This window comes from Meles meles, chromosome 2 (assembly GCF_922984935.1).
Source record: "Meles meles chromosome 2, mMelMel3.1 paternal haplotype, whole genome shotgun sequence".
Lineage (NCBI taxonomy): Eukaryota > Metazoa > Chordata > Mammalia > Carnivora > Mustelidae > Meles > Meles meles.
In genome coordinates this window covers 137,084,761-137,099,148 of record NC_060067.1, presented here as the reverse complement: position 1 = coordinate 137,099,148, position 14,388 = coordinate 137,084,761, and the positions used below count along the sequence as shown (strand labels likewise).

The following is a 14,388-nucleotide window of genomic DNA, read 5'->3' as shown; positions in this document are numbered from 1 at the left end:
GCAAGAGGGGCGCCTGGGTGGCTCAGTGGTTAAGCCGCTGCCTTCGGCTCGGGTCATGATCTCAGGGTCCTGGGATCTAGCCCCGCATCGGGCTCTCTGCTCAGCAGGGAGCCTGCTTCCTTCCCCTCTCTCTGCCTGCCTCTCTGCCTACTTGTGATCTCTCTCTCTGTCAAATAAATAAATAAATCTTTAAAAAAAAAAAAAAAGAAAGAAATTAGCAAGAAGTATGGTTCTCTATAGAGAAGGAAAACTTCAGCACAAGCAATGATTTACATTACTAACTTGTAACTGAATATACACTATATTTTTGAGGCTTCATTTTATAACTCTGATTTTTGTCATAAATGAACTAGAGAGTGCTAAGGATGTGACAATTTGGCTTTTTCGTATAGGTGAAAATAGGCTGTCCCTGTTTGATAAACAAAGACATATAGATATAACCAAATGTGCCTATTAAGGACTCAGATTGTTCCTTCTGCAGCCCCATTACACTTCCTAAAAATAACCCCCTCAAGGGGTTCCTGGCTGGCTCAGTCTAGAGATGTGACTCTTGATCTCAGGGTCTTGATCTTAAAAAATAAACTCCTCAAGTTACCAGTCCTTTTTATAGTGTAACTATTCCTAACATATTTGCTAAATCTTTCCTCATGCATAAAGAACAGCAGTTTATGTGTATTTTTACAGGGGCTTAATTAAGATCACATGTGACAAGATCTTAAAAAATTTACTTCTTTTATTTTTCTTTTAAAATTTTTTTTCAACAATAGGCAGACTCTTTCTGCATTCTCAAGTTCCCATAAAGATAAATATTCTACAATTCATCACATGTAGTAGGTATGGGAAATCAGTTCATGTAGGACCAAACTGGAGGTTGTTTATAAAAAGATGGATGGGGAGCTAGCTAAGGAATAAATGCTCAGCAGTAAATGAGCCTGTACACATCCCTGCGTGTTTACAACCCAAAGTTCATGGACAAAATCCTCTCAATTGTTATTCAGATTACTACTCTTTCCAAGGAAGAAAGGAAAAGCCAAAGGTGGAAGAGGAGAAAATGTGGGACCACACTAACCAGAAAGGTTCTCCAAACCTACCTCGGAGGGCATCTAGTTAGAATCCTCACAAAAGTAAAGGCAAATTTGGCCAATTTTTTAAAACCCGGGTGGAATATCTAACCAGATTTAGAGAAAGGAACAATAACTCAAAAAAACTTCTTCAAAGAAGCAAGTTTTTGAGAAAAGACTTCTTAAGATTTCATTTTTAAGTAGTATCTACCCTGAAACATGGGGTTCAAACTCAACAACTGCATTGCCGACTGAGCCAGCAAGGCACCCTGAGACTTTTTTTTTTTAATAAGCCACTTAGATAAAAAAGAAGACTCTTTATTTCCTGATAGTAGCTATGGGTAGGAGTAAAAACAAGGAAAATGTAGGGTCTTTTACAGATGCAACTGAAATCTATAAATACAAATAAGCCAATTTTAAAGTTAAAATAATTTAAAGTGATGGCTCCACTATGATTATCTTGCCATCGTCCAGATAAAACATAACTGCCTATATAGTATTTTAGTCTATTTATCTCTAGAGTGTCATTCGCTATATATCCATATATATTCACATGAGACTTATTTATCTATATTTTGTATTTCTTTAACGTTGTCCAAAGACTGACTTTGACTCTTGAGGAAATACAATAAGCAAATTTCTCCTCGGGTGAGCACTGTAAAGGTCCTGTTGCCTGTGTGGACTTAGCACAGTTTCCCAAAAGTTCATTAACTTAATTCCCATAAAGCTGATTATGGGAAGAATTTGGCTTAACATTTACTGAGTTCCCACAATGAATGAGACTGGTTTCTTCTAGTAAACGTCAAAAGAAAAAAAAAAAGAAAGTAAGAAAGATCTGTGCTGAACAATGTCACAGTTTGAGACAAATGAAACTATTTCGATAAGACTGTACTTAAATGTCCCACACTGCACCTAAAACACACACACAAAATAGGACAGAAGACGTTTTATTTTGCAAATGTCTAACGTTTCCAGTAGTTTCCCCTGAAGATCCGTTTTTACACTTGCTACATTAAGAACAGAAAGGGGAATTCTTTGACCCTTGCATGTCTGTGCAGCACACATTTTATATGGAATAAAGTAACATGGCCACTGGTTATACAGCATGAAAGTTAAGCTCAACATGTGTGAAAGAGTGAACCCGGGTCGGGGCCGGGGGGGTTGGGGGGAGGCCTGGGTAGGGTGGCTCAGTGGGTTAAGTGTCTGACTCTTGGTTTTGGAATAGGTTATGATCTCAGGGTCATGGGATCAAGCCCTGAGTCAGGCTCTGACTAAGGGGCTTTTGTTTGTTAACTTTGGGTTATAAATACATAAATCTTTTTTTTTTTTTAAGTGAATCCAAGTCAAGAAACTAAATAATTCATTTCAAGATATGCAAAGGCACTGCCTGAAAGGGTGACCGGCAGAGAAAATAAAATAGCATATACATACTGGGTATTCAGTAAATATTCTCTAAATTAAATTAAAAATATTAGCTACACTGACAAAAGCCTACATTCTCCTTCATCTTGGAAAGTTGCCTTTATCTTGGAAGGTTACATAGCAACCTTTTATAGTGGTTATGAGAAAAGGCCATTTTTAAAACTGCCCCTTGGCTAGAAAAGGAAAAAGAAGAAAGGTATTCAAAATTTTGGTCAGGGAGGTGACAGCCTAACATTTATATAGAGCTTTTCCTACCCTGAACTCATGGCCAAGCTTATGATTTGTGCAAGCTGTTGAGCTGAGCTCTAGAAACAAAGTATTTCGTGGGGGGGGAAATGGACAATGGCAGTGAATGGCAGCTGTGTAGTAAAGAGAAAATTTTCTAGTTTTGAATAATTTAATGTAGTAAGAGAAACTGGGTATTCCAGACAGCATCATTCTGGGATGTGAACATCTGAGTGTTTGCCTGCATATGCAAACACATGAGATAATTGTTGTTTTTCTCAATTCCCTGAACACACATAATCACAGCAAAGCATGCTTTTAGGAACCTGAATTTAAGTTAAAGGTTATATTTAGTCTCATTTTTTAAAATGAGTGATCTGCATCCATTTTTTAAATAATCAGTCTTCGTTTGAAAGCACATGTCTTAAAAATGAGAGGTATTATTATTGTTGTTATTAGGGTAGAACTATAATGTTCAGCAGTGACTTTAGAGTAAACAGATTTCTATTTAAAAAAACACACAGAAGGGGTGCCTCCGGCTCAGGTCATGATCTCAGGGTCCTGGGATCGAGCCCCGCATTGGGCTCTCTGCTCAGCAGGGAGCCTGCTTCCCCCCACCCCTTCTCTCTGCCTGCCTCTCTGCCTACTTGTGATATCTCTCTGTGTCAAATGAATAAATAAAATCTTTGGGGCACCTGGGTGGCTCAGTGGATTAAGCCGCTGCCTTCAGCTCAGGTCATGATCTCAGGATCCTGGGATTGAGCCCCACATCGGGCTCTCTGCTCCGCAGGGAGCCTGCTTCCTCCTCTCTCTGCCTGCCTCTCTGCCTACTTGTGATCTCTCTCTCTGTCAAATGAATAAATAAAATCTTTAAAAAAAAAATAAAATAAAAAATAAATAAATAAAATCTTTAAACACACACACACAGAATATTTACTGGCAGTGGAGAATTGCTGCTGAGTTTATTATTATAATTCATTCATTTCTCATTTAAGAGTCAGCTCCATAACACTCTACGCGAGCCACCTTATCCTTCAAGGACTACTATTTGAAGACATTTAAAGATGTAGGTAATCATCTGAAAATAATAAAAGGCAGTGTAACACAGACTGGATCTTCTCTGAAGCCACATTTCATTAGAAAGATCTGGCTGCTGGATTGCCTACAAAACACCATATCCTGAATTTTGAGAGAAAGAGAAACCTTCAGAGGAATGGACTGGCAACAATTCCAGTAATTAATGGAAGGGAAGAGTAAATTTAAATGTATTTTGAATTTGAGCTCTTTTGACCCATTAGCTGGCTTTCAGATAAACCTCCTCCTCTAGGGCATTTTCAGGGGCATGATTTGAATACCATTTCACGAGGGAAGGGAAAAGTACCTGGGATGTATGCCTCTGACATTCAAAAGAGCACACAGCTCTTAGTACACAACACTCAAGGGTTCATGGTTTAAAGATCAAAAATTTTACTAAGTACATTTTTACTGGCTATCTTTAGAACTTTTATTTAATGCTTAAAAATCCACCTAATTTTTAAAATGTCTCAAGAGGAAGAGTCCGGTTATAGCAGACAACAAATGTAGCAAGTCATCGATGATATTTGGGCAGATTTCTCTCCATTATGCAAAACTAGATGCATCACAATATAATAGAAGTATATACATAAGACAAATACCAGTTCTATCCTCTCGTTATCATACTTCTGGTCTGCTAACAGGCATAAAATCAACACAGCTTTGTTCAATACAGCTTTGTTTTGTGATGCATATTTTTGGCCTGTTTGAGAAATTTCATTTATTCCACAAACATTCCCTGAGTGATCACTATGTCCTCACAGAGTACTGAACGTTTGGGATAAATACCATCCCTGACCACAAAAAGCTCACAGTCTACTGGGGAGCACTCAGACCAACACTGGGAAAGACCTTAATGGAAGTAATAGTAATTGTTGACACATGCTGAACTAAGAACTTTATACTTACTACTTCATTTAATCATCACATTATCATCATTTCATAGGTGAAAAATTTAGGACCTACAGAGCGGTTAAGTAATTCGCCCAAGAGCAATTAATTAAAAATAGGAAGAAACAGGGTTTGAACAAAAGCTCCCTGATGTCAGTGGATACAGTGGAAACCTTTATGTGACAGCTCTTCAAAGAACTCTAGAAAACAAAGAAATGGAAGTAAGAAAATTGGGGAGGGGTGAGGAAGGAGGTTTTGAAGAGCTTTCAGTTACACTGAGGCTGTGAAAGAATAAAGTAGTCAGGACCTGAGCAGTTTCTTTATAAATTTTTTGGAAAAATAAGTTAGTTTGCCAAAGTAAATCTTCGAATTGCCCTGGATTTATTTAGCTCCGTGAAGAAACAACCATAAAGACGTTCTCAAACACCGATGAACATGTTCACTGTTCCTACTGAATGAAGCAAATTAAGATGTAAAACTGAAGAGAAGCAGGAACGCCTCATGTTCTAAAAATCAAGAAAAGGCAAACATTTGTGAACAAGAAACAGTGATATGGGAGAAAAGGTCCTTTGGGGCCGTCGGTCGGAACGGGCAAGACTCTGCAGCTCTCATGTGAGGACGCAGACAAGGAAGCCCCTCCAAGTGGGCAAAGCCAATGGAGCACATTTTCCAGATTGATTGAAAGTGCAGAAAAAATTTTTAACAAATTAGCGCATCTTCTTAGTGACTAGAAGCGAGCAACTTCATGGAATTATTTTTTGTAGACTATACTGTTTTAGCCTCACTGCAATCCTGGGAGGTGGGAGTTTTTAAGTATTCCTAATTTATAGATAAGAAGAACAGGTAAATGGAAGTTAAAAGTGTAAAACTACTTACGAATAAAGGAACTGGGATTCACTTGTTACTTTAATCTTTCCTATCAAAATGATCTGTCCTATGCCTGATTGCCTCAGGACCGTGTTCTCAATTCAATAAGCATATCTTTAAGATTTTACACAAATCCCTACGCTAGCTGTTTACTAGGGCGGGGGTGGGGGGAGAGGGAAACCATATGCTCTCCACCCCTGAGGAACTCCTTGTATGAGTCTCTGCTACAGAATTGCCCAAGTAATCCTGCATAATACATTAATGAATGATAATATGCTAACGCTCTGTTTCTCAAACAAAATACTAGTTCCAAAATAAGTTCTTTGGAAAATAAAGGGGAGTTCCATGGGGAAAAAAGATTGGGAAATACTGTATATATGTATTATACTGTATATATAATACTATATCTAACTTGGAGATTTAAAATATATGTTTGCTTATTTAAGGGCTCTGATAAGGTGTGTAAAAAACAAACCTATTTATTTTCATTTGCCTAATATTTCTCAAGTCAAGCTGAACTAATGTTCCAATGAATATACTTTGGGAAAGACTGGGTTATATGTTACTCCTTATAAGAGCTATTTTTGTATTTGTCAAAAATATCTTGGGGTGCCTGGGTTGCTCAGAAGCCTCTGCCTTTGGCTCAGGTCATGATCTCAGGGTCTTGGGATCAAGCCCCGCATCCGGCTCCCTGGTCAGCAGGGAGCCTGTTTTCCCCTCTCCCTCTGCCTGCCTCTCTGCCTACTTGTGATCTCTGTCTGTCAAATAAATAAATAAAATCTTTAAAAAAATATATCTTTCCCAAAGGAAGTGACTGCAAAGGTGGGGATTCCCCCACCCCCCATGCTATGCCAATAAAGGAGATGATGGCTGGCAGATGATTCCTTTGCCATCTCTCAAATCAGTTTCCATAGAAAGCTGGTACTTTGCCTAAGCACAGGATATAATGTTAGAGGCCAGTCCCATTTCCTCTCTTCCATAAGCCAATCACAAGTCAATCAAATACACAATTTCTGGCAAGAGCTGCAATGACTCGCTCAGGTCTAAAAATAACTCTTGACCATATGTGGTACACATCTAGATCCTTCTCCAGAATCTAACATCTATGTTCACCAACTGTAAGGTGTTACTCAGTTATAAGCATTTCCCACTAATATGTAACATACTAATCTGGTATGAGAAAGGTCATACAAAATATTCAAAATCTCTACTTTTTTTCTATTTGTGTAGAAATTCTGCCAACATTAAATGTTCCATCACAATATTTGGCAAATACGTACTGACATTCATACACTTTAAATTTTAAAAGATTTTGGAAGGAATAGGTCCAAAATAATCATTCCAGCCTTTGAAAGAGAAAAATCTATGCTCTAAAGAATGTTTCTAAGATAGCATTTTAGCTATAAATCAGATTTGCCTCCCAAGAGCAATCCTAAAGTACATGTAAAAGAATTCATGTTTTAAATAAACCAATCTTAACTCCTGTTTAATTCTGGGAAGAGTGGTCTGGGAAAACAGATTCCATTGTTTAGACATAAATGAATAAAGGTTTCTTTTATGAGTACTGCAATGATGGATATGCATTCCAGAAAGATTATGTTTGGGTTTGAGAACTTGAATCCTTATGTACGGGAATATCTTAAAAGTATAAGATATAAGCAAACAGGAAGAAAAATAAGAACATGATGGGTCTTGGCACGTATCATATGTAAGGGAACTCATCTGAGCATCCAGAGTCAGCCAACAGCCCAGTATGACAGGGACTCAGTCTTGGCCCAGCCTTCATCCTACTCCCGCATCTGGGTTCCAGACTCACCAAGTGTAAGTAGATGAGACTGGTTCCAAGACCACGTGCGGTTCTTCTAACTGAGGATGGAGGCCACCCACAACCCTCCTCACCCAGTTTTGCAGGTCTCGAAGTCATACAAAGTAATAACGGAGACTCAACATTCAGCAAGTCCGGAATCAAGTTGATTCCTGCGGTGCCATAACAGAATAGGCACGGTATTTCCTTGCTGATCACTTCAAAATGGAATTTTCTTTCCCTTTGGGTGAATTCAAATGTAGATTATCTGACAGAATGAATCCTTTTCAGTAGATGAGTTTCAGCTCAGACCGCGGCCAAGTACCACACAAGTATCATGGTCACTTCTTTCCACTCAGGAAGAGAGCTGGGGGTGTGAATTAATACCTTCCATCCCTAACCTGTTAATTTAACCAAGTAAACCTCTCACTTGCCAGGAAAGTATTATGTATAGAGGTTTTGTTTTCAGAGAGCTCTTTGATTATACTAACTAAATACTAAGACATTAGTACCTTTTTTTTAAAGTCCAGAAAAAGAACTTTTTAATGAAGAGTTTATTTATTTGTTTATTTGAGAGAACAAGAGTGAGGGAGCACAACATGGGGGAAGGAGCAAGGTGGAGAGTAGAGGGAGAGGGAGAAGCAAGGAGCGCAATGCAGGGCTCAATCTCAGGACCCTGGGATCCTGACCTGAGCTGAAGGCAGGCACTTAAGCTTTAAAAATGAAATCAATCACTAGCTGAATAAAAGTGTTTTAAAAACAAAATGTTTTATTCCTCATAAAGACAACCCCCCCCAATTTAATTCATCTTGCAAAAGTGAACTCAAATGTTTTACATTATGTGCTTTATAGTTCTTGTTAAACGAAAGGAACTTTAAGTTCATGGTTACTTAACAAAATACAAGTGTCTATCCATTGTATTTTTATTTTTTATTATTATTTTTAAGTAGGCTCCATGCTTAATTTGGGGCTTGAACTTACGATTTCAAGATCAAGAGTTGCATGCTCCACTGACTGAGCCAGCCAGGCACACCTAACCATTGTATTTTTTTTTAAGTGTTTTTTTTTTTAAATTTATTTTAGAGAGATTGAGAATGAGAGAAAGCATGAGCAGAGGGGCAGAGGAAGAGGGAGAAGCAGACTTCCCTATGAGCAAGGAGCACTATGTGGGGCTTGATCCCAGGACCCCAAGATCATGACCTGAGCCCCAAGAACATTATTTAAATCCATGTATTAAAACCAAATGAATCACATTTAACGTAAATAAAACGTGCCTTACATATGCAAAAGGAAAATGCATAAGATGGCTAAAGGGGAACATAAGTTGAAATAAAACCCTGGTCACAAACTACTCATCTCAACCGGCTAAAGGAGAGAAAATGGGATATTCCTTTTTTCCTTAGGCCGTATGCAGTTTCAGAACGGCAATGCCTATCAGAGGCCACTTGTCCACCCTGGAAGGAAGCCCTGTGTGTCTGCACACACCACCACCCAGTGATGCCAGTATCTCTCTCTCCTGGAGCCCCCACAGCAGCGCGCCTCCCTAATACGCACATTCAGGTAGGGATGGGTACGCAGAGCCTGCAGGACTCAATAAGCTTGTCCTCTGGAAAGGAGGAAACAAATGAAGAAGGACTCTTCCTCATTTCCTCTAAGTCCTTGATTTCTGCACGGTATCTTTCTGCTCTCGTCTGCAAGGAAGGTCGACCTCTTCTCGGAGGACTCTGAATCATTCTCCGGTCTTTGATACAGCAAAGTGAGAGTGACCGCCCGGTTTTTGCTGGCGTGCGGATCTGCGTGCTCCGCGCTCCTACCTCCAGCCCTCCCGCCTTCCCGGCACATGCTCACGGAGGGGTGAACTAAGGGCTGGGGGGAGGGGGTGGTGCAGGAAGAACCGCAGAGATGGGGAACCCAGCAACCCACAACGCTCTAGGTCAGGTTCACAACATCTGCATCCCTCCCTCCACTTGCCGCCTTCCACCCCAGGCGCCCCTTCCCATGAGGCACCCGTGGGCCCACCTTTTTTCCTCCCGCTCCCCACCGCCACCCGTCCAAGCCTCTGCGGCCCTCCGAGACGCCCCGAGAGATGGCGGGGTGCAGCGCCCTTACCAGGCTCATGGACACCGGGGTTGTCGGACAGCTCGATGACCAGGAGCTCCCGGCCCTCGAAGCTGCGCCCCACCGTGTAGATCCTGCTGATGGCGGTGCACTGCAGCCACACGGACACCAGCGCCTCGCGCAGCTCGGGGTAACGGTGGTACTCAAAGGAGATGCCGTCCTCCTGCTGCAGCCGCCGGCGCCGCCTCATGCCCGCCGCGGGCGCCCCGGGCTCCTGGGCTCCGGCGCCCAGCAGCCACCCGCAGGCGACCAGTGCCCAGCACAGCGCCAGCAGCGCCCGGCCTCCTTGCGCGGCCATCGCCCCGCGCCGCCGCTGCTCGTGCCTTCCTGCGCCCGCGGCTCCTTTTGTCTGGGCTCCGGGACTCTGGCGGGCCGGCGCGGCGGGGGGCGCCGAGTGCAGCAGGAGCCTCCGCTCGCCTCACCTCCCGCGGGCCGACTGAGCGCCGCGCGCGGGGGCCACCCGGAGGACAGCGGCGAAGAGGCGGCGCGCCGGGCCGCAAGACTGGCCGCCCAGCCCAGGGGAGCTGCAGGACAAACCACTGCGAGGAGGGGGCCGGCGCGCGCGCGCGCGGGATTCGGGAGGGACCCGGGAGGGCGGCTTGCGTGCTTGGCTCGGCACGACGTCAAAAGCCAAATGGCGCCGGGGGCGACGCAGGTGAAGTGACAACTACGGACTGCTGCGTCGGAGAACGTTGTTGTCATTGAGAGACCCGTGACACTGAGTGTGGAAAAATATTCTTGGATAGTTGGGGGAGGCTTTTAAAGTAACATCTGTTCTCAGCCAACCAGGGTTTCCATCTTGATACACAATAATTAAAGAATATTCCAGGAAAAAAAAAAAAGGAAGTATTGGCAGTCGCTTGCCCTTTCCCTATTGATGTATCTTTTAATGACTGTATTGATAGTCCAAACAGAAACCCAAAAGTTGGGTTTTGCATTTATTGCAAGGTCTGGCTGGAAAACAACACTGTGCACTTTGATTTGGAGGTTTAAGAGAATAAAAATGCATTCTATAATTTTGCAGATTCTGTCTTTAATTGTATTAAATGCATGTTCCTGAATTCTTTCAGGGAAAAAAAAACACAAAGCAAAAAGCGATTGGGCCGTCATTTGGCAGTGCCTGTGCCGACCCCATTGTGTAGCAACCCTCGGAAAAACAAAATACAACCCTGGGTGTGCACCAGACAGAGGATTTAGTTTGAATTAGGATTAAGTGTTTCAGGAGAAGTTTATCTGGGTAGTTCTGGCTTAGAGTTTCTTATTAAATCGTAACCAGGATGTTGGCCAGGACCGCAGTCATCTGAATGCTTGATTGGGGCTGCAGAACCTTTTCCAAGAAAAATTTATAAATAAAGATTACATTCTGTTATAGAAAGAAAACTCTGATCATGAGAGATAATGGCTCATAACACTCCCAAAGTTATTGTAAAAGTATGCCCAGCTTTTAGACAAGATATATATTCCTGGAGCATCTCTGAAACAGATGTTATTCTGAAAAGGTTGCCATTTGGATTTAAGAATAGTGCAAATATATAAATAAATAAATAATCCCCTGGACACTGTGAGGGTAATTTTTCATGTTAGACCTTTTTTCCTATCTTAATTTGCTCTTTCTCCACCTGTCTAATAATGCAACTGAATAAAAGCTTTCTCCTGGAAAAGGACATTTAAATGATTTTATTGGATCAAAAGAAAAATGTTTCTGGAAAAACTGGTTCCACACCCCTCTGTCTACATTTCCCACAGCATCATTTTTGGATTTTCGCTGTGGGTGGTGGCGGGGGTGGGGGTGGGGGTGGCGGTGGCTGCCACTAGGAAGACATGCCACTCAAATTTGAATCCCACCACGTTCCTTGTCAATGTAGCAAAGCTAAGAATTGTCTATTTTGCACTATGACCGGTCTGTGTTTGATTACATAGTCCAGAAGTATAAAACCAAGAGTTATAATTACATTTCTAAAATCGGGCCCAAAAGAGCAACCTTGGAAACTAGAAAAAGAAAACAGAGTAGCTAAAACCATTAACTTCAGAAGTGGAGCCTTGAGATTTTCATGTTAGCAATTTAAAGTAACCACACTGACTTGTGGCTAGGTAGGGCATATGGACGAGTAACTACACACATGAACAACATGTCCATTGAAGTCCTGTGTTGCTCTTCAGCTATCTCTTTAAACAAAGGGTGTGCTTTCTATTTTTTCCCCAAATTCAATTTTATGGGTCACTTATCGTTTTATCTTAAGTGAATGGAATCTTAATAGCTATGTAGACTCGCTTAAGGGGGAATCTCTTTGCGTCTTAGAAGTTTGTTTCCTTTACATATAAAACAGAAGGCTTTGACTGGATTACTCACTTGAGTGCAGCAGAATCATGTAAAGAGTTTGCAAAACATACAGCTTCCCAAGACTCCGTCAATGCAGGAGTTCTGAGATGTGTCACACATATCAATGAGCTTCCAGGTTTTAACAACAACGCCAGGTATTTCTGATTCTGATATTTGACTAACAAACACACTTCAAGAAATACTGTCCTACATGTTTTCTGAGGTCATTTTCAGATCTAAAGTGCTATGATTCCTGGGCGCCTGGGTGGCTCAGTGTGTTGAGCGGCTGCCTTTGGCTCAGGTTGTGACCTTGGGGTCCTGGGATTGAGTTCCGGGTGGAGCTCCCTGCTCAGTGAGGAGTTTGCCTCTCCCTCTGCCCCTCCTCCCCACTCATGCTCTCTCTCACTCTCTCTCTCTCAAATGGGTGAAATCTTTAAAATAAAGTAAAATAAAATGCTATGATTCTAGAAGGTTTTGTTTTAGGAAAAAAAAAATTCCTGCTGATCTAATAGATGATAGAGCTCCTTGCTTATTTGGGGGCATAGCACATACACCAAGGAATCAGTTTAAAGGAATGAAAGCTTGGTCTTTGAACTTCTGGGTTATTTTAGGTGTAGGTCATCCCCACGGGAGTGTATATTACTTGTTTGTGGCTTCATAGGCAATTATATAAAAGGTCACATACTCATCCTGACGGCTAGATAGAAAATCCTGCTTGCTAAGTCTCTAATGCATTTAACTTTGTGTCCCCAGAGTTCAATCTAGTATGAACCTACATTTAAAATTGTGTATTTGCGAGAGAGAGAGAGAGAGAGATTTTTTCATGTCGCTTTTGGACATCTGTATGGGCATACTTAAGCTCCCCAAGCCTCCATTTCCTGCATCATTTCTACTCTTTTCAAATTCAGAAACTATCTCGTCCTATATTCCGAACCTTTTATTGTCCCTTCCAAAGCCTCGTCTAAAACTCATCTACTGCACATCAGGTCTGTGGGCACATTGCTCTATATCCATCCAGTGGTGTGCTGGTAAATGTTTACCACTAGGGCTGGGAGCGGGGGTGGAGGACCCAGTTTAGAGTGTTTGCTGACTTCCACAGTGTAAATATTCCCACCACGCTGATTTCAAATTATCGATGTGACATCATGAGCATGGGTGCTGAGAAGAGACAAGCATTAGCACACCTTTTAATATGGTGTGGTGATGTGTGCAAATTCTTTATACTCCTCCCTTTCGGGAGGTGGAGCTGAATTCCCTACCACATGACTGTAGACAGAACTCACGGACTCACTTCTAATGAACAAAATACAGCAGAAGTGATGTATCTACCCAAATCAGGTTATACAAAGACTTCAGCTTCCATCTTTCTCTCCCCTCTCCCACCCACTTCTCCTGCAATTCGTTCTGGGTCACATTATAAAGGAGCAAACATAGCAAAGACCTGAGGGGAGGCCTCTGTCAAACAGCTGGAGACGGACTGACCTCCTCAGGCCATCAGCCTGTGAACTACTGAGACCTGCCATCAACTACATGAACAGGCTTAGAGGCACGTCCTTCAGTCCCGGCCAAACCTGGACATGGTGGCATCTCCAACAGCGTGACTACAGCCTCATCAGACACCCTGAGCCAGAACAACCCGGCTAAGCAGCAACCAGATTCCTAACCTGCAGAAACTGAGAATAAATGTTTTTGGTTTTAAGCTGCTGGTCTTGGGGTCATTTGTTACATAGCATCAGATAACTGATACATACAGCATCTCCCCCACACAGATACGACAGACACAAATAACCTCAAGAACAGAGAGGATATAATGTGGCAACATCATTAAGAAGCAAGGAATTTGAGTATTTACCATCTTTGTTCTTCATATAATGTATTCAATTGTAAGTTTCTATAGTTTTTTAAAAGAGTTTATTTATTTCTTTGACACAGAGAGAGAGATCACAAGTAGGCAGAGAGGCAGGCCGAGAGAGAGGGGAAGCAGACTGCCCGCCAAGCAGAGAACCCGACACGCAGCTCGATCCCAGGACCTGAGCTGAAGGCAGAGGCTTAACCCACTGAGCCACTCAGATGCCCTATAATTGATTTCTTATGAAGAACGGTTCTGTTTAATAAGTGCCTCATGAAATTTCTTCAGTTTTAACAATTGGCTCTTGCAAGTGGGTCTAAGCCGCCTCCAACAAATCTATACCTATCTGTTGTCTCCATTTTTCATTCTGCTGTATGCCCTCCGTTTATGGCTGGCCCTCCTCTACAGTCCCCCACAGAGGCAATATTGTAATGTTACTCAGTTTTCATGAACCTTCTATAGCAGAATCACCGGGTAAGCATGGTCACCTTCCAAAACAATTGGATCCACTTTTCTGGGGACAGGGCTTGGAAATCTTCATTTGAATAAGCTTTCCTCACCCCCCCTCACCCCCTCATGGTGATTCTGATGCACAGTACGACTGGAGGAACCCTCATTCCAGAGACTGCTTTTGAAACTTGACAGAACAGCGTTCTAATCCAGACCACTTGTTTTGGAAATCTTCTCAATGACTTCACCTGACACTGTGAGCATTCCATGAAATAAGCAAGAGGGTGGGCACAGGAAAAGCGTTCCA

The 14,388-nt window shown here is 42.1% G+C and overlaps 1 protein-coding gene across 1 annotated transcript in view; it reads right to left on the bottom strand.

Moving 5' to 3' along the window:
- Positions 1-10,065, bottom strand: part of CPE (carboxypeptidase E) — a 115,556-nt gene extending 105,491 nt beyond the window's left edge. The window contains exon 1 of the mRNA XM_045998452.1: positions 9,454-10,065. Within this exon, the coding sequence (XP_045854408.1) occupies positions 9,454-9,760 (307 nt within the window). The 5' untranslated portion in view covers positions 9,761-10,065. The remainder of the gene's footprint in view (positions 1-9,453) is intronic.
- Positions 10,066-14,388: the final 4,323 nt, after the last annotated feature.